General features: G+C 37.7%; 5 protein-coding genes and 1 non-coding gene across 12 annotated transcripts; 5 read left to right on the top strand and 1 right to left on the bottom strand.

Annotated features, from left to right (window-relative positions):
- Positions 1-1,560: 1,560 nt before the first annotated feature.
- On the top strand, positions 1,561-6,736 carry LOC140778976 (probable 6-phosphogluconolactonase 2). Of its 6 annotated transcripts, none has more exons than XM_073123896.1 (7): positions 1,561-1,706; positions 1,784-1,909; positions 2,026-2,201; positions 2,623-2,728; positions 4,342-4,569; positions 4,708-4,843; positions 5,967-6,736. In XM_073123896.1, exons 5-7 carry the CDS (start codon positions 4,397-4,399, stop codon positions 6,486-6,488), a joined length of 831 nt encoding a protein of 276 aa, XP_072979997.1. In that variant the 5' UTR covers positions 1,561-1,706; positions 1,784-1,909; positions 2,026-2,201; positions 2,623-2,728; positions 4,342-4,396; the 3' UTR covers positions 6,489-6,736. The 6 variants fall into 6 exon arrangements, with proteins under 6 accessions (XP_072979997.1, XP_072979999.1, XP_072979996.1 ...); XM_073123898.1 differs by lacking the exon at positions 2,623-2,728 and adding an exon at positions 3,547-3,627; XM_073123895.1 differs by lacking the exon at positions 2,623-2,728 and having other exon boundaries at positions 2,014-2,201.
- Positions 6,737-8,095: 1,359 nt separating this feature from the next.
- Positions 8,096-11,361, top strand: LOC140779780 (COBRA-like protein 1). Its single transcript, XM_073125034.1, has 6 exons — positions 8,096-8,357; positions 9,048-9,127; positions 9,372-9,828; positions 10,122-10,281; positions 10,372-10,649; positions 10,798-11,361. The coding sequence occupies exons 1-6, from the start codon at positions 8,237-8,239 to the stop codon at positions 11,088-11,090; spliced, it is 1,389 nt and encodes a 462-aa protein (XP_072981135.1). The 5' UTR covers positions 8,096-8,236; the 3' UTR covers positions 11,091-11,361.
- Positions 11,362-12,766: 1,405 nt separating this feature from the next.
- Positions 12,767-14,110, top strand: LOC140779781 (uncharacterized). The gene is made up of 3 exons (XM_073125035.1): positions 12,767-12,843; positions 12,917-13,005; positions 13,350-14,110. The coding sequence occupies exons 1-3, from the start codon at positions 12,820-12,822 to the stop codon at positions 13,501-13,503; spliced, it is 267 nt and encodes an 88-aa protein (XP_072981136.1). The 5' UTR covers positions 12,767-12,819; the 3' UTR covers positions 13,504-14,110.
- Positions 14,111-14,130: 20 nt separating this feature from the next.
- LOC140779778 (cytochrome P450 85A1-like) lies at positions 14,131-19,000 on the top strand. 2 transcript variants are annotated; one of them, XM_073125033.1, is made up of 10 exons: positions 14,131-15,609; positions 16,474-16,795; positions 16,979-17,128; positions 17,203-17,272; positions 17,372-17,451; positions 17,545-17,631; positions 17,722-17,800; positions 17,911-18,017; positions 18,183-18,307; positions 18,470-19,000. In XM_073125033.1, exons 1-10 carry the CDS (start codon positions 15,419-15,421, stop codon positions 18,555-18,557), a joined length of 1,299 nt encoding a protein of 432 aa, XP_072981134.1. In that variant the 5' UTR covers positions 14,131-15,418; the 3' UTR covers positions 18,558-19,000. The 2 variants fall into 2 exon arrangements, with proteins under 2 accessions (XP_072981134.1, XP_072981133.1); XM_073125032.1 differs by having other exon boundaries at positions 14,132-15,609; positions 17,203-17,451.
- A 379-nt stretch (positions 19,001-19,379) lies between these two features.
- On the top strand, positions 19,380-22,673 carry LOC140777194 (UDP-arabinopyranose mutase 1-like). Its single transcript, XM_073121138.1, has 4 exons — positions 19,380-19,835; positions 21,298-21,548; positions 21,627-21,795; positions 22,171-22,673. The coding sequence occupies exons 1-4, from the start codon at positions 19,512-19,514 to the stop codon at positions 22,528-22,530; spliced, it is 1,104 nt and encodes a 367-aa protein (XP_072977239.1). The 5' UTR covers positions 19,380-19,511; the 3' UTR covers positions 22,531-22,673.
- Positions 22,674-23,063: 390 nt separating this feature from the next.
- TRNAD-GUC (transfer RNA aspartic acid (anticodon GUC)) lies at positions 23,064-23,135 on the bottom strand. Its single transcript has one exon. It is a non-coding gene; the product is annotated as a tRNA-Asp (tRNA).
- Positions 23,136-23,139: the final 4 nt, after the last annotated feature.

The raw sequence follows: 23,139 nt of genomic DNA on the forward strand, positions 1-23,139 counted from the left end.
GGAATATAAAGAAGCCAACAATTGGATTAATAGATGGATAGCTTGATGGTTAGTGTCATAGTTATTCTAAGTTTGTTATCTTATAAGTTATTTTAGTCTTGAGAAATATACTTGGAATATATATTATAAGTTAGTAAAGTATAATAGTAGCCAAGGTGGTGCATGAATTGTTCAGGTCATCAACCAAAAACAAGGGAACAGGCAAAGTGGGCCTTGTGAGGGCATCAAGTGTACCAATCAACATTAATAGATTCGCTTGAGGTTTCACTGCTGCTATCTGAATCAATGGTCACTAGTCCTTCTCTCTCTTCATCATTCTTTAGCCTATTGTTGAGATAGAGTCTACCTAATTTCTACAGTTGAATCATACATAAGCAGGAGGACTAATGTTTTTCGAATATATTGTCATTCTCTTTCCTCTAAATTTGCTTCTAATCATATTGCTTGGAGAATGATGAGAGTAAGTATTGATTTTAAGAAGTTTAGAGCTTTTGGGTGATCACTTCTGGACAGATATGTACATTGTACTAAGGATATGGGCCATGCAAGTGTTTCTTTTCATGAGATGAATGCTATTTAATGGATGACAATTTTCTTTGCAGTGATTCAAAAATAATTCTATACTCATCTTCCTCTTCTCACTTTTTAGTATCTATTTTACATAAAAAAGAAAGAAAGAAAAAGGAATTTCTTTTTATTATTAACTACTGATGGGAAACAACATAATTTCAGACAAGCCTAAGATCTTCACCACATTCAATCTATTTCGTAATTGCACAACTCCAATTTGTGGTGTTTATTATATTCGTCCATATCGCTGTTGATTAAAAGCAGGGAAAGCGATGACTCAGATAGATCTAGAAAGAGACACTAAAAGGAGAGCTTCACATTTCTATTCTCGTGCTCTGCCTTGTTCTCAAACGCCCAGATCTTTTTAGTTCATTGAAGACAAAATGAAGGCCAGATAGACAGCAGTTCATTGAAGACAATTTTCTCCCTCTCATATCATCATAACTTTAGCCAAGTATACAATAACTCGAACTATATCCACATAAAAGTTTTAGTTTGCAATCTATGCATGTGAAACAGGGGAATAAAAGGGGCAGAGCATAATAAATCTATATCAAACAATAAACTATGATATTCGATAATCTTACAGTGGATAAATCATCACCTAAAGTTTTAAAATACTTTTACCAACTCTATCTAAATTAATCAGTATATTAACATTTTATCCACTATCTCTGTTTTTTTTTTAAAATCCAGCAAACAAGCAAGTGTTATCCACTAGTGTAAACTGGTATTATCTGAGCAAGAGATAAGTTTGATTAACAGAAAAAGAGCAAGAGATAAGCATAGCAATTATTTAACCAGAATAAAGGAAATATATGAAAAGAGAAGCAAAAGGTGAGGTGGTTGGTGTTTGGCTTAAAGACAATGCAACTCCCCACTTTGGAAAATGTGGGACTTTTGGATTGCTTTGGGGAACAACAGTTCGATTAGCCCACTTGTCACCATCCAATTTGTACAGGTGTCATTGTCGTTTTCCAATCTCTCGCTCCTCTCCTCTTCCTGGAGAGAGAGTGTCTGCAGTCCTGGATGCGGCTCTACATATGAAACATTGGAGAGGAAGTATACGGGAAAAAGAAAGGTGGAGTCTTGGAGAGAGACTAGAGATGGAAGGAGGAATAGTGAGAGAATAAGAGGTTTGTTATTCTTGTTTCTATTCTTCGGTTTATTCTATTCTGGGTCTGGTAAGGATCGCAGGCGCACGTGTGTGCAGCTGGAGCATGCGCAAAGGAGATTAATTTAATGCTCGGGATTGGATTAGATTAAGCTCGCGTGATGTCACCCACCTCCGGTTTTGGTCTCGTCTCGGCCTTCGCTGCTGCCCATCGGCTCTAACCTCGTGAGTTTTGCTTTATTTTAATTCGGGTTTCTTTGCCTTTATCTTCCTTCTTATCCCTTCGTTTTATTCTTTTCCTCTGTTGGGTTCCGTTCTTTATAATGGAGTGCCAAGCCCAGATGGTAGTGGGATCTGGGCCTGCTTTGTTTTGCCGGAATTGAAGTTTTTGCCAACTGGTTCTTGATTTCTTATGCCGTGGACGGGAAATCTTTGGAGTATGCTCGGATTTGAAGGCATTATGAGGAGATGAGACTGTTTTGGGATCTGGGTTTGCTTTGTTCTCTTGAATTCGAAGGTAATATGAGATGGGATTTGATCTTTGTCTTCTTCTCCCGATTGTAACAGCTTTTGTTGTAAATCAATGACTTTCTGTGACCTTCTTCACATTTTCGCACTTCATTTCTTTTATGCATGTAGGAACTTATGGGTTTCAACTTTTCATAAATTTTTGCGTTCTTTAATAAAAAGTTTGGAATCATTGAATTGGTCCCAACTAAAATGATGGCTGTCGAGCTTTTACTGACAAGTTACCTTTTGTTTCTTTGTTTTTCCTTTTGTTCCAAATTGGTTCTTTTTTATCCTTTTTCCTTCCTAAAAATAGGTATGCGGCTCCAGGACTATGATAGTCTGGTTTCTTTTTGTTTGCCTGGATTTTGAGATTGGATGATAAACCATTTCGATGTAGGAATATGCTTATTATTTTCCTCTTGCTTCAGTTGTCCAACTTCATAGCATGCATGCCAAATCATTATATTCCTCATATTTTGAGGTTTAAGGAAGGATTCAGATAAATTTGGCAGCTAGCTTGCTTTGTGTGATGAGGTATGTTCGAAGATGGTTTTATTTCTCCTTAGAAAGAGAAGCTTTTTTCCCCTTCTTTTTTCATTGTCCTGGAACAGTTGTTTTGGTAAGCTTCACTTAGGCTACTATTAAATCTTCTTCTTGGCACAATATTCTGAATTAGAGTCATTTAATATGATTTTTGATATGTTCTGTAACTATCTTAAGCTTTGGTTGCTGACATTAATTTTGCCTTTTCCTTTCTGCAGTATGGTCTAGATTTGCATTTTTTTTTTCTGCAGTAAATTTAAGATACTTTATCCTTGAACAAGCGTGTAGATATTGGATATTACATAGAAAGAAGACTATCTGATCCACTGTTGTGGAATTGTCTCTTTTAACATCTTCTGAAATGTTCCTGCAGAATCATACTGATACAAACTTTTATGCTTTGGGTTTTTTGTTAAAAAGTTTGTCAAGTTTCTTTTATTTTCTTTTTTTAGCAGAGAGTCACAGATGAAAAGATTTCCTTTGTGATCTGCAATTTGTTTTGCATGCTAAAGATTAAAGTTGATTCTTTGCTAGCTTTTCCTTCTGAAAGATATATCAGATAATTATGGTTTGTTTTTTTACTTATAACATGTAGCGCAAATCTTTCTGTATTTCTCATTCTGATCTTCTCCAGTATCTGCAGATTGTTAGTGATTATTGCAGTTCGTTTTTCTTTTCCTGCAAAATGAGAAGTGCTATAATTTGTGCATGTGACAATTTATTAAGATGACACCTAAGTTTGTAATCTTTCTCTTAGTCTTGCTAAATCTGATTAGTCCTATAACTGATTCAGCATATGCCTTGTACAGTATCAGTCCTGAAAATATGTGAGCCCAGCAATCTTTTGTTGCGAGATTATCGTAGTAAGCTGAGCTGTGTGTGCAATAGCTGTAGGTTCTCTTCATCTTCTGGTTTACTTGTCATTTTAACATGAGTTAGATCATTCTGAATCACTCTTTTTGTTCTTTCCAAGGGAGATATATCATTATGCATCTTTTAACTTGTTTCTCGTCGATTGAGTTTACTTGTCATTTTAACATGAGTTAAATCATTCTGAATCACCCTCTTCATTCTTTCCAAGGGAGAGTCTATGGTTATGCATCTCTTGTCTTGTTAGTAATGCCAGAGGCACATCTTGTTTGCTATATTTTTCAAGTGCACTTTGTGAAGGAAATCTTTATTGAGCATTCTTGGAAAAATTCTCCTCTCCTCTTCTCCATACTATTTTCTCTTTCCAGATTGTCAGATGATATCAGATAAATTTCCTTTTTCTTTTTCTTTCTTGACAAAGAATATCATGTTTTCTGGTTGTTCCAGTGTTCAGGACATGATCATGCATTAATTAAAACTGCTTCTTTCTTGCTTGTATGTTTAATTAGTGAAGGGAGTATGCTTATGCTTAACCATCTTTTCTATTTTGCAGTAATGTTAGAATCTAAGACTATAGAGATTGATGCCCATATAGTACACTATTGCCATTGGAAAGAACTACATTTCTAATTTTAGATCATGGCTGGTTGTTTCTTCAAAGAAGCCTCGAAAGAAGAATTTTACTGCAGAAAGCTTCAGACTTTTTTTTATTGATTTTACTTCTCCATATGTAGGAGCATTTTAGACATCAATAACACGACTTGAGGACAAAAGCAGGGGTGCAAAGGAATGGCTGCTTCTGCTGAGACTAAGAAAACAAGTGAATTAAGAATTTTCGAAAGTTCAGATGAACTGGCAACTGACTTGGCTGAGTACATCTCACAACTCTCGGAGATTTCCGTAAAGGATAGGGGATGTTTTACTATTGCTTTATCTGGAAGGTCACTTATCAGTTTATTGGGGTAAACTTTAATCTATTAACTCGTCTATAACATTCCATGTGCTCATACATAAATTCTCATAACCTGTTCTTCAGACTGCAATTTCTTGTTATGATCCAATACATCAGGATTTCAAGTTCAACTTATTTTTCTATCCAGGAAACTCTGTGAAGCTCCTTACAACAAGACAGTGGATTGGACAAAATGGTATATCTTCTGGGCTGATGAGCGTGCTGTGGCAAAGAATCATGTGGAAAGTAACTACAAACTAACAAAGGATGGATTTCTTTCCAAGGTATATAAGCATAGAACATTTGCTTTCCTTGGTAGGCAATGTAAGTTTAGGCATATATCTATTATCACTATTGCATTGTTATGGATCATTGTTCTGTGAGAGACTTCAGATATCCAATTAAGTAAAAGAAAATGAAAAATTAGTGAGATTATAAATCTGGTCTGTCTTTATAATTATCCGCTTCTTAGATCTTTCACACTTATAGGCCAACACTTGTGAAAGGTAGTTGCTATTGTTTTCTCTGGGAATAAATCACATGATTATTGTTTAAATGGCTTAGATACATCTGACAGATACTAGTGCTTTAAATTGAAGGTTCCAAGAGTGGGGAGGACCGACGGAAGACCAACAAAGAGTGGGATATGTAATGTAAAGATTTTAGAGGATACATGTATCATGCAACTAGTTTCAAGTAGTTGTGACCACTAACATTCTGCTAATCTTAGTCTTGATTTTGCTATACTGAATTACTTGGATCCAGAGAAATTTCTTTTCTTATTTCTCTGTTGTTTTCCCTATAGAATTCTTGAGCCTGCTGTCATGCTTTCGTCTCATATGAAGCTAGACATAGATATTCTTGAGTTCTCTCAAGCTGAAGTGATGTAGAATCCTGCTTTGCTCCCTATATCTCTTCTTTTACATCCATGGAGAAGCACCCTTTGATCCATGAGATTTGTCATCGTTGTTTATTATTTTTTCTGTTTTCTCTGATTGTTTTGGAAAGAATTTCTAATGGCTATAACTATAGTATTTTCAACAGATGAACAGAGTTCCAGCTTGTCCTAGGCTCCTAACTTCTCCTGTTATTGTAAAATGGCAGCATTCAGTGAAAGTTATAGAATATTCCAGAGATTTACTTATATTTAGTAATAATGACTGCTAAGTAACACTGATTATTTAGTTGTTGATTCCCACTGGGATAACACTATGATTATTTATCCCTTTATGGCAGCATATTCTGGTGCCGTAATTTCATTGTTTAATCAGAAGGTCAAACAAGTTGGTGCTTTTATGAAACACTAGTGCCTAAGCCTGGCAACTCTATCTATATCTAGTAGATTATCGTTAGTGGCATCTACTTTTACCACTAGCCCTGAATATTTCTGGATGTTAATTTTTCCAGGTATCTATTCTTAATAGTCATGTTTGCTCCATCAATGATAATGTCACGGTGGAGGATGCAGCAGGAGAGTATGAATTTGCTATCCGCCAACTAGTGAAGATCCGAACTGTAGGTGTCTCAGAGAGTAACGACTGCCCCAAGTTTGATCTCATTCTCCTCAGCATGGGCCCTGATGGCCATGTGGCATCTCTATTCCCCAACCATCCAGCTCTGGAGTTGAAAGAAGAGTGGGTTACCTACATCACTGACTCGCCGAAGCCGCCACCTGAGAGGATTACCTTCACACTGCCTGTGATCAACTCAGCATCTAATGTTGCCATAACAGTAACAGGTGAAGACAAAGCAATGGCGGTCCGTCTTGCTATCGCCGACAGCAGTGAAATCGCCGATGCCTCTGCATCTTTACCTGCTCGTATGGTACAGCCGACCGATGGAAAGTTGGTGTGGTTCTTGGATAACCCAGCTGCCTCGGCTCTTGGGACCATTGATGATGGCCATGGGCATGCTGAGCACTTACTGTAAAGCGTCCGTTTGCGATAAATCAGGGTTGTATGTAGATTGATGGGCTTAATTTGAGATGTCTCTTTTGCCTTTCCCTGTGTGACAGAGGGAATCAATGCTAGAATGTAACAGTCATATTTGGCAAGGCTTCAGGACCTTCATTTTTGCAGTCCAGAGTCAAAGAGTGGATTCAAAGGGAGTTATTTCTTTTGTGTAGAGAATTCAGGACATATGCTAATACATTTCTAAATATGATAATCTTCATCACTTTCGCGGCATAAACTGAGGTATTATTAGGATCAAGAACTTCAGCAGTCTCTATTACAACCAGTAGCTCATCAGGGTGACAGATTCATCTGGCATGTGTAATTTGACTTGGTTCATATCCTATATCTTCCTACAGATCAGGATCTGTGTACTACTATCAACTCCTCCATGTCAAATGTTCAGGTCCATATAATGTTCATTTCATAACTTGTAATCTTTGAATATAGGTAAAATATCATTACTAACCCAATAGAAAAGGAATTTAAGTATTAAATACTAAACCACCTACGTCTATAAGAAACAGTCAGGTTTGCGCATATAAAACGGAGGGTGGTTATTCGCAAAAAGACCCCTCTAAATATTTAATATACTCGTAACCTCCTTAGCAGAGTCAAGAAGGAAGGCCGACGTTTGTACAACTTAGCTGTATCCTTGCTGGTAGTCACGAAGCACCACCATACGTATGGGCAAAACTATATACTTGGCATCCTAAGTTTTGAGCTTATTTATAGGAAATTCGAATTGCTGCATTTAATTGATGTGGAATAAAACTAGGAGTGGTCACCATGATGGTATATAATAATTAAAACCAAAGAAAACCAAGAAATCCTTTTATAACTTTATTAGAGTTTGACTTAATCATGGAAGTAATCTAATTGATACCCAACTGGGGACCTACCAAATGATAGAGATGGATTAGAGGAAAACTTTTATTTGTGTTTAATAAATGATTTTCTAATCATTAAAAATGAATGAGACAAAGAGAAGGCCTAGAAGAACTCCTAACAAATAATAATGATGTTGATGATATAAATATAATAATTTTTTGGGGGGCTAAGGTTAATTAATTAAAATTGCGTTGGTTGGTAGGGAAGCTGGAATTGGTGGGAGGCCATTGCCAGCCCAAGATTTGTACTTCGAACAGTTGTGAGTTGAGAGATTGCAATCGCAATCTTAAGTGGTCTGACCGAAAAGAACAAAAGAATTTTGTCTTGTAACTTGATTTGTATGTGTGCATGTAAATAAAGAACTCTGAGGGGCGTAAATGCAAAAACTCCCCATTTCTTTTTTTTCTTTGTGTTTTTTTTGGGTGCTAATTGCTAAAGTAGCACAAAGATTGCAAAGCAAAGCATGGCCAATAGACATTCTCCCTCTATGAAAATAGTATAAAGAAGTGACAGCGGTATTTCTACTTTTACTATTACTATTGTCTATTGGCTTGGTCCTGTCCTTGGATTCTAGCTATCAGGTGGCCTCATAGATTGCACAGAGATTAATAAAATTCCAGCAGAAGTTAGGAAATTTGTGAGCCTTTAGTGTGAGGCTCTAGTTCTAGAAACCACCCATGGATTCATATTGCAGCGTATATAACTATAACTCCCTAAAGTCTTATTTCCAGATCACCCCTTTCTCTCTCTCTCTCTCTCTCTCTCTCTCACGCGCAAGGAGAAGAATAAGTCGTGTGTTTCTTCCTCCTCTTCCTACTGCTGCAGTGGAAATCAATGCTGGGAATTTTGCCAAGCTTCTCATCCTCCGCCATGAGAAGATCGACCGTAAAGCTCGCACCTTTGGCCATTTCCTTCGGATTATTTCTGGTCTTTTGCTCTCTGACTCCAGCAGCAGGTCAGAGTTATTTCCTGTTCTTATGAAAATTTTGATTTTGAGGAGTTGGTGTTTTGCGGAATGTATCGTTTGATTGGATTTGTTTTTTTAGTGTGGGTTTTGAAGGACATTATCTCTGGGGTTTCAAAAGTTCGAATGATTTGGAAAGAACTCAGAAAGTTTTTTTTTTTCTTAAAAAGATCCTTTGCAAAATAGAATTTCGCTGATACATCGTTTGTTGAGTTCAGAATGAACATTTCTTTGCAATGATGTTTTTTAAGTTTATCATTGGAGATTTCTTTATTAATTGGGGAAAGAACGATTGCTTATTTATTCTATTAACATTTCAAGAGATGAACATTGGGCATTCATAATTATTTCGTCCAGTTTCTTCAAGATGATGTGCTTCCGGAGACTGAAATAGATAATCAATTAATTCAGAGAAACCTTTCACCATAATCTGATAAAAACGTGTCAATTTGAGGAGTCACTAAAAATAACACTCTGAGACTATTTTCTTTTCCAAGTTGAAAACATTTTGGTCAAATTAAATCTCTAATTTCAGGATCACGGGAAAGTAAGGGATTTTGATTTGAAATAATTTAAGATTTGGAGTAATATGTCTTAGAAAGAATGCGACTTAGTATTCTTGTGTTGGTATTAGATGTATGTATATTATACTTGTTAAAATTTTATCTTTTCTTTGTGCAGAAGCATATGATTCACTTGATCCAAATGGAAACATAACAATCAAATGGGATATTATGCAGTGGACTCCAGATGGTTATGTGGTAAGTATTCAATCCTGGCGCTTGAAAGAGATGCTAGATCTCCAAATCATGGGATATTCATACTATTGAATCTATGGACATGTCTGGGTTTATCTGATTCAATTGAAAACCATCACGACTGCTATGTTTTCTTTCTTTTTCTTTCTGAATAGAGTATTATGCAAAGTTGATCATCACTATTATATTGATTCTGATTCAGCAAGGAAAATCTCGTTTGATAGGTGAATAATTTTTCCTTTTTCAGGCGGTTGTGACAATGTACAATTACCAACAATATCGACACATCCAAGCGCCAGGGTGGATTCTAGGATGGAAATGGGCAAAGAAGGAGGTCATCTGGTCCATGGTTGGAGGACAGGCTACAGAGCAAGGCGATTGCTCGAAATTTAAAGGAAACATCCCACACTGCTGTAAGAGGGATCCTACAATTGTTGATCTACTCCCAGGAACTCCATATAACATGCAAATAGCGAATTGCTGCAAAGGGGGAGTTATTAGTTCATGGGTTCAAGATCCAGCGAATGCTGCAAGTTCATTCCAGCTCAGTGTGGGTCAAGCAGGGACTACCAACAAGACCGTGCGTGTGCCAAAAAACTTCACCCTTAAAGCTCCAGGACCAGGGTATACATGTGGAATTGCGAAGGTTGTCAAACCCAGCAAATTTGTCTCGCAAGATGGAAGGAGAACAACTCAAGCCCTTAGTAAGTTACTGACTGAATTTTCTTTTTTCATTTTCAAATTCTAGAGCCTAAGAGCCCCTTTCCCCTGCATCCAAGAAATTTACCATTACTTCACAAAACAAGATCAAGTACTTTGTAAAGTGTTTTTGCAGTTTGAAAGGCATAGATAATATTTAGTATTTAATTACAGGGATTTCTGCATAGAAGTACTATCATGAAATGTGATTCTGGTAGTCAAATTAATTAATGTTGATTCACCATATCAGCAAACTCTGTTTTCTCTTTCGGTGACAAAACTTCTTTTGTTTCTGCAGTGACATGGAATGTTACATGTACATATTCCCAGTTTCTTTCTCAGAAGAGTCCTACATGTTGTGTCTCGCTTTCGTCTTTCTACAATGACACAATAGTTAATTGCCCAAAATGCACCTGTGGCTGCCAAAATAATATTACTCAACCAGGAAGCTGTGTCGAGTGAGTTCTATTCCTAATCGAATTCTCTCTGTCATGATTTTTTTCTTCTGTTTATTTAGTGGCTTATTATGGTATACTGTACTATCACAGGGGTGATTCACCTTATTTAGCTTCTGCTATCAATGGTCCTGGCAAGAGCACCTTCACACCTCTAGTCCAGTGCACATCTCATATGTGCCCAATTAGAGTGCATTGGCATGTTAAGCTCAATTACAAAGAGTATTGGCGGGTGAAAATCACAATAACAAATTTTAACTACAGGATGAATTACACACAGTGGAACTTAGTCGTCCAACACCCTAATTTTGACAATCTTACTCGGATTTTTAGCTTCAACTACAAGTCGTTGACCCCTTATGGAACTATAAGTGAGTTATCTCAACCATCTCTCTCTCTCTCTCTCATGACATTTTCTGCTTCCTTCTTTTTCTTTTGAGTGAACATCTCTATTCCTTTAACTACTAAACAGAAAAAAAGACATGGTTCTCAATTTCGTGCACCTTTGTTTTGCTGCAGATGATACTGCAATGCTCTGGGGTACTAAGTTCTATAATGACTTACTTATGGAAGCTGGACCATATGGAAATGTACAATCAGAACTCTTATTCAAGAAGGACCCATTGACCTTCAGTTTCCAGAAAGGATGGGCCTTCCCAAGGCGTGTGTACTTCAACGGTGATAACTGTGTCATGCCTCCTCCAGATGCATATCCATGGCTACCAAATGCTAGCCCTCGGTTGATGGGCCCCTTAATCCTCCATATTATTGCTTTTTGGACAGCTTTAACATTCTTGCTCATTTATGTTTAGTAAAGTAAGGCAACCTTTTTTTTTTTCAAAATTGAGTTATTTAGAAAAACATAATCAGGTCTGTTGCACTCAGTTCCACCAGATTGCATTGTGTTGTACAGTAATGTTTTCACTCCACTTCTCAGATGTTTACTGGAGAGTTACTATTACAATATAGTTCACTTTATGTGTTTCCATTTATGATTTGTTTGGTTGTTGACTTCAATTCACATGCAATAGGATTTGATGTATTGGACTTTAGAGGAAATCGGTGCTAGATAATTTTTGTGGTTTTCTGTAGCACGATGCAACAATTTCAGATTAACTGCACTTGCTATTAGCATTATATGACAAAAGCTGCACAAGAAACAGTGATTAAGTACTTGTCGGTGTAATTGACATTATGTGGTTCCTGCAACTATTCTCCACTATGATGTGATTAACTTTTAAGCCCTCGCACCATCATTTGTGTCTCAACTTCACAGAAGCATTAACGGAGCGATATGAATTTTTCTACATGCAATGGCGAATTTCCGCAGCAATTTATAGATGTAGTAAAACCTACGGGTAACCATTTTGGATTGAAAAGATGTTTTAATTTGTAGTTCAGTAAGTTGTTCTGCAGCTCTGATCTGAATGCCTGCTGTAAATCTGTTGCTGTGGAGTGTATTCTTGGACTCTTCTCTATATTATTGGAGGTGTTAGGAAAACATTAAGGGGGAAATATAACTTTATTCTCCTAAAAGAATGAAGGGCTAAGGGGTTGTCCAGGTCAGAACAGGATAGAAAGCTCTTACACTTCTTTTTTTATGCAGGAGATCCAGAACTAAATCCCTTTATCATTGTTCAATTCATAGTGTTTATTAAATATGCAAAAGATTGTTTGTGAGTCCTTATTACTTAGTCCTGGCCCTTTGCCTTCTTAAGCTGGCCAGGGTTGAGGTTCTCAATTTCTCTAAGCCCTACTTGCATTTGTTTTTGAACTGTCATTAATTTATATCTGCAAATAATAACTTCATGATGTATACTAGCTGCTACATATAGCTGTTTATTGGAAATGGGTCACCAAATATTAAGGTACAGCATTCAGAAAATTAATAAGGAGCACCCAGAGAATTGCCTATATCCATTAAGATTAGTTTGATAAACATGTGCAATTGGCCAGCAAAGTACTAAACAAATACCAAAGAAAACTATGGTAGCTTGCATCAGATAATTAATTATATTATGCATAACTATACTCCTGGAGATAACTTAAGCATTCCTTAAGCGTGTACACAACAATCACAGAGATCATGCGACCCGGTATGATATTTTCGCTGCTTAATTTTAATGCTAAGTGGCTCCTACCCATTGAGGAAGAGAGTTTACTTATTTAAAGCATACAGCTTCATAGATTCTATCCTTTTCCATGTGGAATCTATAACTGAGCAGCTCTTGAGGAACATTATATTGAACTATAGAATGTCAACACTTATGGGAGATGGCCAAAGTTGGAAGAAACTGGTTGACCTTATAAGAAATGGGACCAAAACAGCAGGCCAGCTCCTGGTTTTGACTATTCTCAGATTGTATGTATCAAATTTAAGCCCACTGGAAAACCAATGCCTTCTTAATTTTACTTACAAGTTAGTCCCACTATATATATATATACATATATATGCAACATATGTACAAATTCGCATGCATAACAAACGTAGTTGCAGGCCTGCAGAAAGAGAAGTTTCAGAAAGTTCAGTGCAAACTAAGGATGGGTGTTTGGTTGAAACCAGATGTAGGTTATCTCTTCTTCCTTCTGATGATATAAAAGGAGTTGTGTGTGATCATTTTGTGGTCCAAATTTTCAGGTATATCCACTGTTGGCTGCCATGACCTTTGCGACAAGCATGTGCTTGTTTCAGCTCACTAGAAATGCTTTCCTGAATCCTGATGTCAGGTTTGCAGCTCTTTTTAGACATCCTTGAATCTATTTCTACTGGCTGAATTTTTGTGTGGATCTTTATAAGTACTTGCTTGATATTATCCTAAGCAGTTTAATAATGGTTCAATAATATGATGCTATGGCAAGTCTTTTAGGATGCAAGTATGTGTAGCTTTATTAGTTTCTGGTAAATTTCATACAGATATCATAAATAAAGTGCATTACTACAATGAAAGTTTCTATATACTGTTATATATATATATATATTTTTTTATTTCTTCAATTCATTCTTAAAACCTTGTCACTTTTAATAACAATAATAATAGTACTAATAATAATCTGTTGGTGTACAATTTTAGAATCAAGAAGGCTCATCGAACCACTGCAATCCTAGACAATGCAGATGAAGCACAAAGATACAGCCAGCATAGGCTTCGCAAGTTCCTCGGCCACCGTCCTCCTGAGATCATGCCTTCCATCAACAGCTTCTTCTCTCGCAGCAGCGATAAATAATTGAACAAGCTTATCACTGTCATACTATCTCATGTAGTAATGCACTTGTAATTTATTTTCTTTTTCTTTCTTTTCTCTTCTCTTGGAGAAGTATGTGTAGGAATGATGATGAATAAAAGGTGATATGAATGTAATTCTTAATTACAAGCAAAAAAGGAAAAAAAGAAAAGAAAAGAAAAGAAAAGACAGTGACAGGTGTCCATATGACCCAAGAAAAGTAGATGACCCCTTTTGTACTGGGAGTTGGATGGATGAGAGATTGGATTGGAGATTGGAGACTGGAGACTGGAGATTTGAGATTCCTGATCTAAGTCTGGTTCATGTCAGAGTTGGTTTGGGTCAAATTGGGCCCACCCACCCACTTGGGCTGGATCATGTTCAGATCTGGGTTGCGTTTGGACCACCTGAGCCCACTTGCAGAGTCGAACCGGGTCAAAAGCCGAGTGACAACGACGTAAAGGTGGATCCGACCGCATCACTTAGCCGACCGATTTGGCCCAGGCCTCGGACAACACCCACACCCTCACCTCAGGTGTGTAGGCCTACTCCATTTGGGGCCCAACACCCATGTGCTCTTCTCTACTCTCTAGGGTTTAATAATATGGTCCATAAAAATATAAAGTACATCTCCTTTTATTTGGGGGGGCATCTCTCTCTCTCTCTCTCTCTCTCTTCCAGTCCCAGAGCAAGAGTAGAATGATAGAAGTGATCTAGTGACTTGCTCCTACTTGGAATGGCTATTGTTGATTTGTGATCGATGTGATGAGATTAAAGCCTGTTTAGTGATTATGTATGTATGGGGTGCATTTTTCTATGGAGCTTCTGGTGTAGCACTTAGTTGTCCATATCTTATTCCACTGACTTCATTGCTCATCTCGTCAACTTCTTATCTCAAATTTACAGACATAAGTTCTCATATGTTGAAAATATGCAGACTTTGAGACAGTTTGTACCAGCTGTATAATATCATAAGATCTTTTATATGTATACCTAATTTAGTTCTCAAAAGATGATGGATATGCTTTGTGGCCATATGGCTCCTGAATTTATTTTCCTTCAATTGGAGTTGATGCACTTATGAATTTGGCACTATTTGATCATCAAGTAACTTTTTTTTATCTTAGTATTTAATAAATTAATGTATCTTTCTTCTGCAAAATATAGGTATCTGCACTCGAGATAAGCTTGCATTCTTGCAGTATATATACATATGTGTGTGTGTGTGTGTGTGTGTGTGTGTGTGTGTGTGTGTGTGTGTGTGTGTGTGTGTGTGTGTGTTTTGTGTTAGATTTGCTGAGATACGCAAGGTTCTCTTGGATACTCTCTAAATGCACATGCATCAAATATATGCTATTTATTAAGCATATCTATCTGCAAAGGTAGCTAGACTTGCTTTTTATTGCTAATCTCTGAAGGTGGCATGTGATGCACCAAACCGATATCTAAAACAAATATGGCAACATAGATTCTTCAACATATCATATTGACTGCCAATTAGGTTGAGGATTCTAGGTTCAAATCCTAGCATCACCATCTAGAATAACTTCTCTGAGACTTGATGCTTTTCTGAAAAAGGCTGAGATTTAGCGCGGTCATATGTGCCGATTTACAGCGCCTAATAATATATTGAGTGATATGTGTCCATTGTATTATATTAGCCTACTGGCTTGCTGATAAAAATTTAAAACCTTACCATTTTTATGGTGGACCCAAATAGGGCATGAATCTTACTGTTATTAGTTGTAGATATCTTGGATTTTGGGGTAGGTACTCTCCCTCACAATAACAACTTGTGGAGTACAGAGTGCTATAAATACTAGGCAGACATGCATCTCAGACTAGAGAGAAGCATGTACAACCCATTTTATTCCTGGGCATTGTGAGGTGAGTTGAGATCCCTTTTTAGGTGAATAAAATGGTGGACTTGGGGGTAGTATTGGGGATGGCCATTGGGTTCATGATAGTTTGCAGTGTTTTCTTGAGATGGAATGATGTGAAGTACAGGAAGAAGGGACTGCCTCCAGGAACTATGGGGTGGCCACTGTTTGGTGAGACAACAGAGTTTCTGAAGCAAGGTCCAAACTTTATGAAGAAACAAAGAGCTAGGTGAGAATCTACTGGTAGACACTGTAGAACTTGTTCCTGTTTGTCATGGATTCAGTGTGCCAGTAGATACTGCGTTTGTATTATTAATATGAATGTTGGCTTTCCTGCTTCCCTTTCAGAATTAACATTTATGTTGTCCTTATGAGAAAATATTGCTGGGAGGAGGAAGTTGTAGTTCTCTTGGGGTGTGAAAAAGGAATAGTTCCTATGTGCAAATACTGTTTTCATGTTGTACTTACTGTTGGATGTTGTTTATAGGATTGACTGCAGTTCTTTTTTGAGATGTCAGATTGACTGCATTTTTGTTCATATCTCCTTAAGAACTAGCATGGAACGAATGTGTCTTCTTTCGTCCTGCTTATTTTTCCTTCTCTCTCCTCCTGCTACTTTATTTGTTTGTGTTAATTGGTGATATGGTGTTTCTATTAATTGTAAAATGGCGATATGTGGTTTGATATTTCTATTTAAGTTATAATACATAGAACCATAATCCTTATGTAAAAGGTGATTTTTTTTTTGATACATTATTTGTGATTAGACCCCTTTTTTTGTCAGTCATATTGAAGGCACTTGCCTATGTAGATGAAATAGTTTTCGATGTCCTTTTATGCTTGGACAATATCCTTGTGAAAATGGTGAATCCTTGTAGACCAATCTAGGACTTTCTTTCTGTCTTATCAATCCATATTTAGGCATTTGTTTAGGAGGATTAAATGGTTCTCTAAGTCCTTTTATGCTATTATAGTAATCATACTTCTGCACCATTTTTACAATTCTTTCATATTCCATCTCTCTAATTTTCCTTATGATTCTTTGCATCATACTTCATTTCAATGTTCTCTTTGTAATTTTTGGCTGTCTCAGATATGGGAATATATTCAAGACACATATACTGGGATGTCCTACAGTTATATGCATGGATCCAGAGCTCAACAGATCCATCATCATGAACGAAAGCATGGGCCTCATTCCTGGCTACCCACAATCCATGTTGGACATTTTGGGAAAATGGAACATTGCTGCCATACATGGTTCCCTTCACAAGGCAATGAGGAGTTGTATGCTCGGTCTTATTAGTCCCACCATGATAAGAGACCAACTCCTCTCAAAGATTGATGAATTCACAAGATCTTTCATCAACAACTGGGATGGCCAGGTGATTGATATCCAAGAAAAGATGAAAGAGGTCAATGAAATCTCCGATCCACCCAACTGAATAAGACATTTGGTTAAATGCTCTATTACTAGATGTTATTAATATAATCAAGACAGGAAGAGAAAAGAAGTTCCCACTTTTAGAAACTAACTAGAGAAACAAAATTTTGTAACCTAGAAAATTTGACTTTGAACTTGTGTTAGTTTTCTGCAGATGTGGCTGTTTTCAATTCTTAAGCAAATTGTTGACATTGATAGCAGTCCACTTGCTGGAACACTCAAATCAGAGATCATGAAGCTTGTATTAGGAAGCCTCTCATTGCCCATAAATTTTCCAGGCACCAGTTATTATCAGGGCATCCAGGTAATGTTATTCCTGCAAACTGTCCTAGTCTTATTCCTGCATTTTTGAATTTGTGTCTAATGGATGTTTTTCAGGCAAGAAGAAAGATTGTCAATATATTGAAGAAAATAATTTATGATCGAAGAACTTCTCAAAGATCCAACGGTGACATGCTTGATGCCCTCTTGAGAAAGGATGACAATGCACATGCAAAACTTACTGATGAGCAGATCATTGATCTAATCATCACTCTTGTCTATTCAGGGTTCGAAACTGTTTCGATTACATCAATGATGTCTGTCAAATATCTCCATGATCATCCAAGTTTTCTAAAAGAACTGAGGGTGAGTCTAATACAATTGTAAGCCTAGTAAATTTTCAGCCTTTCTCTTCTTTTCTTTTCTTGGTGTTAACTAACTGAGTGCTTCAACTTCAAGAATGAGCATATGGGAATTAGAAAGAAGAAGTTGCCAGAGGATGCAATAGACTGGGAGGATTACAAGTCGATGAATTTTACTCGTGCGGTGAGTTGATGATTTCAGTTTCATGTTTGAATTAGGCCGCAATGTAGGCAATGAATTTACTCATAGTATATGGGCATGATCTTGTTACAGGTAATCCTTGAAACACTCAGATTGGCCACTGTAGTGAATGGCTTACTGAGGAAAACAACTCAAGATATGGAAATGAACGGTTGGTTTAAGCACTCTAAGTGAATTATTTGGAATACTTTGTTGTAATATCATCTTCATCTTATACAAGAGAAACCTTTCAGATTCAGTAATTTCATCCTTTTCTACCAGGATTTGTTATACCTAAAGGGTGGAAGATCTATGTTTACACTAGGGAGATCAACTATGATGCATTTATGCATCCAGAACCTCTCAATTTCAATCCTTGCAGATGGATGGTGAGTGAGTAGTTGAGCTTTACTGCTGTAAATTGTTTAAGCCTCTCCTTCTCATTCACTAGCCAATAACTTGTTCAAAGTTCAAACTTCAAACTGTTGAAGACGTATTTATATTGGTCAGAGTTGTAGTTCAAATGATTCATCTACTCTGCAACAAAAATGCAGGAAAAGAACTTGGAGTCCCACCAGTACTTCATGGCATTTGGCGGAGGTGGTAGGCTATGTCCAGGAAAAGAGTTGGGAACAGTGCAAATTGCTGTCTTTCTTCACTACTTTGTGACTAGATACAGGTGGGTTTTAGTTTATTTGATCTGTACCTTTCTTACGTACTCATTGTGTGCATCAAAAGAAAATGGAAAGTTAAGATTGGAAGATACACTAAGTAATGGAATAAAGAGAGATACAATTGAACAAATTTGCTGCAATCAATGAATTATGGTTCATTATTGCAGATGGAAAGAAGTTGGACGGGGCAAATTGCTAAAGTTTCCAAGAGTTGAAGCACCCAATGGTCTACATATCAGAATCTGGGATAACTAATGCCATATCCTCCTTCACAATACGTAGATGGTTTCACTAACAAGTAACAAGTGAAGAATGCCAGGACACCTTTGTTTTGGAGCGGAATCAAGCAAACAATGGGATTATCTTTTGTCATACCTCTCTCTCTCTCTCTCTCTCTCTTCAATTTTACTCTCTACCTCTCTCTCTCTTCTCATAGCTGTAAGGACCAATTTGACCCAAGAGGGACTGAAATGTTACGATGTTAGACATCCGTTGTTCTGTTCAAATATTATAGGATGCCGGTCTTCGTTGATCTCGAAAGTGAAGGTCTTCTTCCACGTCAGCTCAGCTGTTGCATTCCCAGTTTCCCACCATCATCCTATTATTAATCAGCTTTGGAAATCGTGGACCAATTAAAATTTCTTTTTTATTAAAACTGTTGTATTATTTTCTATGAAATGTATGAGTTGATCACGAGATCTGGGCCGGACCAAACTGAATCAAATTAAGTCTAAATAGATTTTCAAATCGAGTCGGACCCAAATAGACTCAATTTTCTTAAATTGGACATGAATTGAACAGATGAACAGAACAACAGTCCAAGTGAACCCCGTTCCAGCTTCTTTAGATGCGGTAAGCATACAGGGAAGGATGCTTAAGGTGGCGACAAACACAGAGAACTTATCGAGCTTTCTATCCGGCAAAACCGGCTTCACACGCGGGCCACGTGATCCGATGATGGCGGGTAAACCAACGGCTGTGATCTCATCCTTTAATTCCCAAGAGGTCCTGTCACCTCCCAGATTCCCAACTGTCACAGAATCCGTTTCCCGTTGCCTTCTCCGCTGACTATTCAACTTATACAGTTATAGTCGCGTTCTGTTCTCTCCTTCGTCGTCCTTCCTCGTCTCTCTCTTCTCCCATCTCAGATCTCTCCTCTCGTCGCGCTTCTCTTCCTACCTCGCTCCAACTGCCAACGCCACCACCGCAATGGGTGGGAGTTCGATCCCGAGCACTCCGTTGCTGAAGGATGAGTTGGACATCGTGATCCCGACCATTAGAAACCTCGATTTCTTGGAGATGTGGAGGCCGTTCTTCCAGCCCTACCACCTCATCATCGTACAAGATGGTGACCCCACGAGGACGATTAAGGTGCCCGAGGGGTTTGATTACGAGCTCTACAATCGCAACGATATCAACCGGATCCTTGGGCCCAAGGCCTCCTGCATCTCCTTTAAGGATTCTGCCTGCCGGTGTTTTGGGTACATGGTGTCGAAGAAGAAGTACATCTATACCATCGACGATGACTGCTTCGTGAGTTGATTGATCTCTGCCTCTGCAACTTGTCTCCAAGATTTGATTTTTATGGCTTGACTTGTGCTTTCTGATTTGGATTTTGGGAATTAGGGGATTTTGGATCTGGGTTTTGGCTTTCCTTGGTTGAAGAAGTCGGGGTGGAGAAAAAGGAGGGATCTTCTTAGCTTTCTCTGTTCGAGGAATTCTTTTCTTTTCTCTCTCGAATAAGTGCATTTGTACTCGATGGTTTCATCCCGGAAAAGTTTACTGTATTGTTCATCCTTTTACATTTTCTGGATTCTGAGTTCTGGGATGGAGGAAATGGAAAAAAAAAAAAAAAAGAATTCATAGAGCTGAAGGTTTTCGATTTGCTGCAAGAAGTTTGAATGATTTCAATCGGTTAGATTAGATACATTTGAGGGGGTGTAATCGTGCCATGGAATTTCTGTTCTACAACTTCTGTCGTTAGTATTGATTCATTTTCCTGCAATGTCGCTTTCCTAGTTCTTAAATACCATTTATTTCTGGTAATTTTCCAAGAAAGATGTAATTTGATCGTGATGATATCCTGGAAGTCATTTTTCACATTGCTTTTGATCTGCTATGTGGTACAATGAGTCGCATACTATAGTCATTTATGTAGCAAAAAGCTTTCTTTGAAATTCATTATCAAGCATGCTACTAGAGTTGGTGTGAATCTTTGCCTTCTTTGACTTAGACTTTTGGATTCTCATGCTTTTGTTGTCTCTAATATTTTCTTGTGTTTGGTTCTAAGTGCTGTAGTTAGGTTTACAAGTCCTGCAGTGCTGATTATAAATTTTAGATCCTTGCATTTTAATCCTGACTTAATGCTTCATTAGTCTACCAAGATTATCTAATGTGAGTGGCCTTTTCACAATCAAGCTAGATTTAGGTGTATTCTGGTCCAATGAAGAATGTCATCCTTGCATGTTATTTATGAAATCATTCAATTGCTGTATTTATTTAATTATTTAGCAGATCTAGATTGTGGCCTTTGTGGTATGTGGTTAAATCTGCTGCATAAGTTCCAATTGCTTTTGTATTACCAGCATTTTTTTATCTTAAACAATGGGTCGACTTTCTAATTCTTTTTTTGAAGTTTAATTATTTTCTATCATTTGTTTGTTGCCATGTAAGGTCTGTTTAGCTGGAACTACATCCTAACTTTGTGAATCTGGAACCAAATTCCTGTGGGGTTAAGTTTTATAATGAATGTGCGGGGATATCTATAAAATAAATTCCTAGCTTTTGACAAAGGGAATGGTAGTCTCATATAATATGTTAGACTTATCATCAACTTATATGCTTTCTTGTTACTTGTTTAGCCATGACACTTCTGTCCTACTTTGTTGCTTTTGTCTCAAAACTTCTCTTATGCCTAGTGAATTACTGATCAAGTTCTCTCAATTGGGCTGTGTTTGAATTAGTTTGTTCAGCAATGATACTTTTTCTTGAATAGGTCGCAAAAGACCCATCTGGCAAGGAGATCAATGCACTTGAGCAGCACATAAAAAACCTCCTTAGCCCTTCTACTCCGTTTTTCTTCAACACTCTATATGATCCTTACCGCGAAGGTGCCGATTTTGTTCGTGGGTATCCTTTCAGTCTTCGGGAAGGCGCCTCAACTGCTGTTTCTCATGGCCTTTGGCTTAACATTCCAGACTATGATGCACCCACGCAACTCGTCAAACCTCGTGAGAGGAATACCAGGTAAAGGATCTCAACATGGAAGGTTTTTTGACAAGGACTATTGTTTCACTCTTATAATACATTAATTTTGGACATCAGGTATGTCGATGCAGTCCTCACAATCCCAAAAGGAACATTGTTTCCAATGTGCGGGATGAATCTGGCATTTGACCGTGAGCTCATTGGTCCTGCAATGTACTTTGGGCTTATGGGTGATGGTCAGCCTATTGGCCGCTATGATGATATGTGGGCTGGTTGGTGCACCAAGGTCAGTCATAATGTCTTTGCCTTCATGGCATTTTCCTTTTGTTTATGTCATAACAGTGGAGGTAACTCCATACACAGAAAAATAAGTTTCATCCATCTTTGTTTGGACCAAATATTCATAATGCCCTCCATACTTTCAGTTCACACCTAAACATCATATGATGGCTACTATATGCAATGAAAAATTCATAATGCCCTCCATACTTTCAGTTCACACCTAAACATCATATATGATGGCTACCATATGCAATGAAAAATTCACCAATGGTATAGAGCAATATCTTCTTATTTTTTCTTTACATGGTTGGTGGGCTAATTATCAACAGAAATTGAACTTGTAAGCATACAATAAATTGATGAAATGGTTGTATTGTAGGTCATTTGCGATCATTTGGGTTTGGGCATCAAGACAGGCCTGCCATACATCTGGCATAGCAAGGCAAGCAATCCATTTGTGAACCTCAAGAAGGAGTACAATGGGATTTACTGGCAAGAGGAGCTGATCCCCTTCTTCCAGTCTGCGAAGCTCCCAAAGGAGTGCGACACTGTGCAAAAGTGCTACATAGAGCTATCCAAGAAGGTGAGATCAGAGCTAGGGAAGGTGGACACTTACTTCAACAAGCTCGCAGATGCCATGGTGACATGGATCGAGGCGTGGGATGAGCTCAACCCTTCTGAAAATTCTGGCGCCGCTGCTGCTGCTGAACCTGCCAAGGGACCAGTGAAGGCGAAGTAGACTAAGTTGCGGTTGAATCCATAGTATAAGCTTTCATTTTATGTAACACTACTGATAACTTATTTTCTCGGAACACTCAATAGTATAAGCTTTCATTTTATGTAACACTACTGATAACTTATTTTCTGGGAACACTTCATTAAGATTTTATTTTTCTTTTCCATATGGATGAATGCTATATGTCCTTACTTTGGAATTAGAATAAGACATCTGTGTGTTCTGATACTAATATCTATTTTGCAGTAGCTTCCTAATGTCGAACATGCATTAGGATTTCCTCTGGGTCATGGGATAGGCTTTTGTTTGAAGCTTGCGAGAGTGCCAAATCACGTCAGATGGCCTGATGGGCTTCATCTCGTTCGCTGGCAGCCGTTCATTTGTGGAGGAAGTAGTTATTATTGGCAAGTAATTTCTACTGTAGCAACATGAATATTTCCTCAAAAGGTAAAAGGACAAATAGTTTCCTTTTCAAAAGATAAAACTATGATTCGAAAAGAAAAACGACCAAGTCAAAATTTTGAAAAAGGATTAAACGCCGTTGCCGGGGATCGAACCCGGGTCACCCGCGTGACAGGCGGGAATACTCACCACTATACTACAACGACTTTG

Source organism: Typha angustifolia, chromosome 15 (genome assembly GCF_048772165.1).
Source record: "Typha angustifolia cultivar Huaian chromosome 15, ASM4877216v1, whole genome shotgun sequence".
Classification (NCBI taxonomy): Eukaryota; Viridiplantae; Streptophyta; class Magnoliopsida; order Poales; family Typhaceae; genus Typha; species Typha angustifolia.

Coding starts and splice junctions, on each gene's coding strand:
- LOC140778976 (XM_073123895.1), top strand. CDS start 4,397: ATGGCTGCTTCTGCTGAGACTAAGAAAACAAGTGAATTAAGAATTTTC. Junction 4,570..4,707: donor TCACTTATCAGTTTATTGGG/GTAAACTTTAAT, acceptor TTTTCTATCCAG/GAAACTCTGTGAAGCTCCTT. Junction 4,844..5,966: donor AGGATGGATTTCTTTCCAAG/GTATATAAGCAT, acceptor TAATTTTTCCAG/GTATCTATTCTTAATAGTCA.
- LOC140779780 (XM_073125034.1), top strand. CDS start 8,237: ATGCTGGGAATTTTGCCAAGCTTCTCATCCTCCGCCATGAGAAGATCG. Junction 10,282..10,371: donor CAACCAGGAAGCTGTGTCGA/GTGAGTTCTATT, acceptor GTACTATCACAG/GGGTGATTCACCTTATTTAG. Junction 10,650..10,797: donor GACCCCTTATGGAACTATAA/GTGAGTTATCTC, acceptor GTTTTGCTGCAG/ATGATACTGCAATGCTCTGG.
- LOC140779781 (XM_073125035.1), top strand. CDS start 12,820: ATGGGTGTTTGGTTGAAACCAGAT. Junction 12,844..12,916: donor GTGTTTGGTTGAAACCAGAT/GTAGGTTATCTC, acceptor CCAAATTTTCAG/GTATATCCACTGTTGGCTGC. Junction 13,006..13,349: donor TTCCTGAATCCTGATGTCAG/GTTTGCAGCTCT, acceptor GTACAATTTTAG/AATCAAGAAGGCTCATCGAA.
- LOC140779778 (XM_073125032.1), top strand. CDS start 15,419: ATGGTGGACTTGGGGGTAGTATTGGGGATGGCCATTGGGTTCATGATA. Junction 17,801..17,910: donor TCAAGATATGGAAATGAACG/GTTGGTTTAAGC, acceptor CTTTTCTACCAG/GATTTGTTATACCTAAAGGG. Junction 18,308..18,469: donor TACTTTGTGACTAGATACAG/GTGGGTTTTAGT, acceptor TCATTATTGCAG/ATGGAAAGAAGTTGGACGGG.
- LOC140777194 (XM_073121138.1), top strand. CDS start 19,512: ATGGGTGGGAGTTCGATCCCGAGCACTCCGTTGCTGAAGGATGAGTTG. Junction 19,836..21,297: donor CCATCGACGATGACTGCTTC/GTGAGTTGATTG, acceptor TTTCTTGAATAG/GTCGCAAAAGACCCATCTGG. Junction 21,796..22,170: donor GGGCTGGTTGGTGCACCAAG/GTCAGTCATAAT, acceptor GTTGTATTGTAG/GTCATTTGCGATCATTTGGG.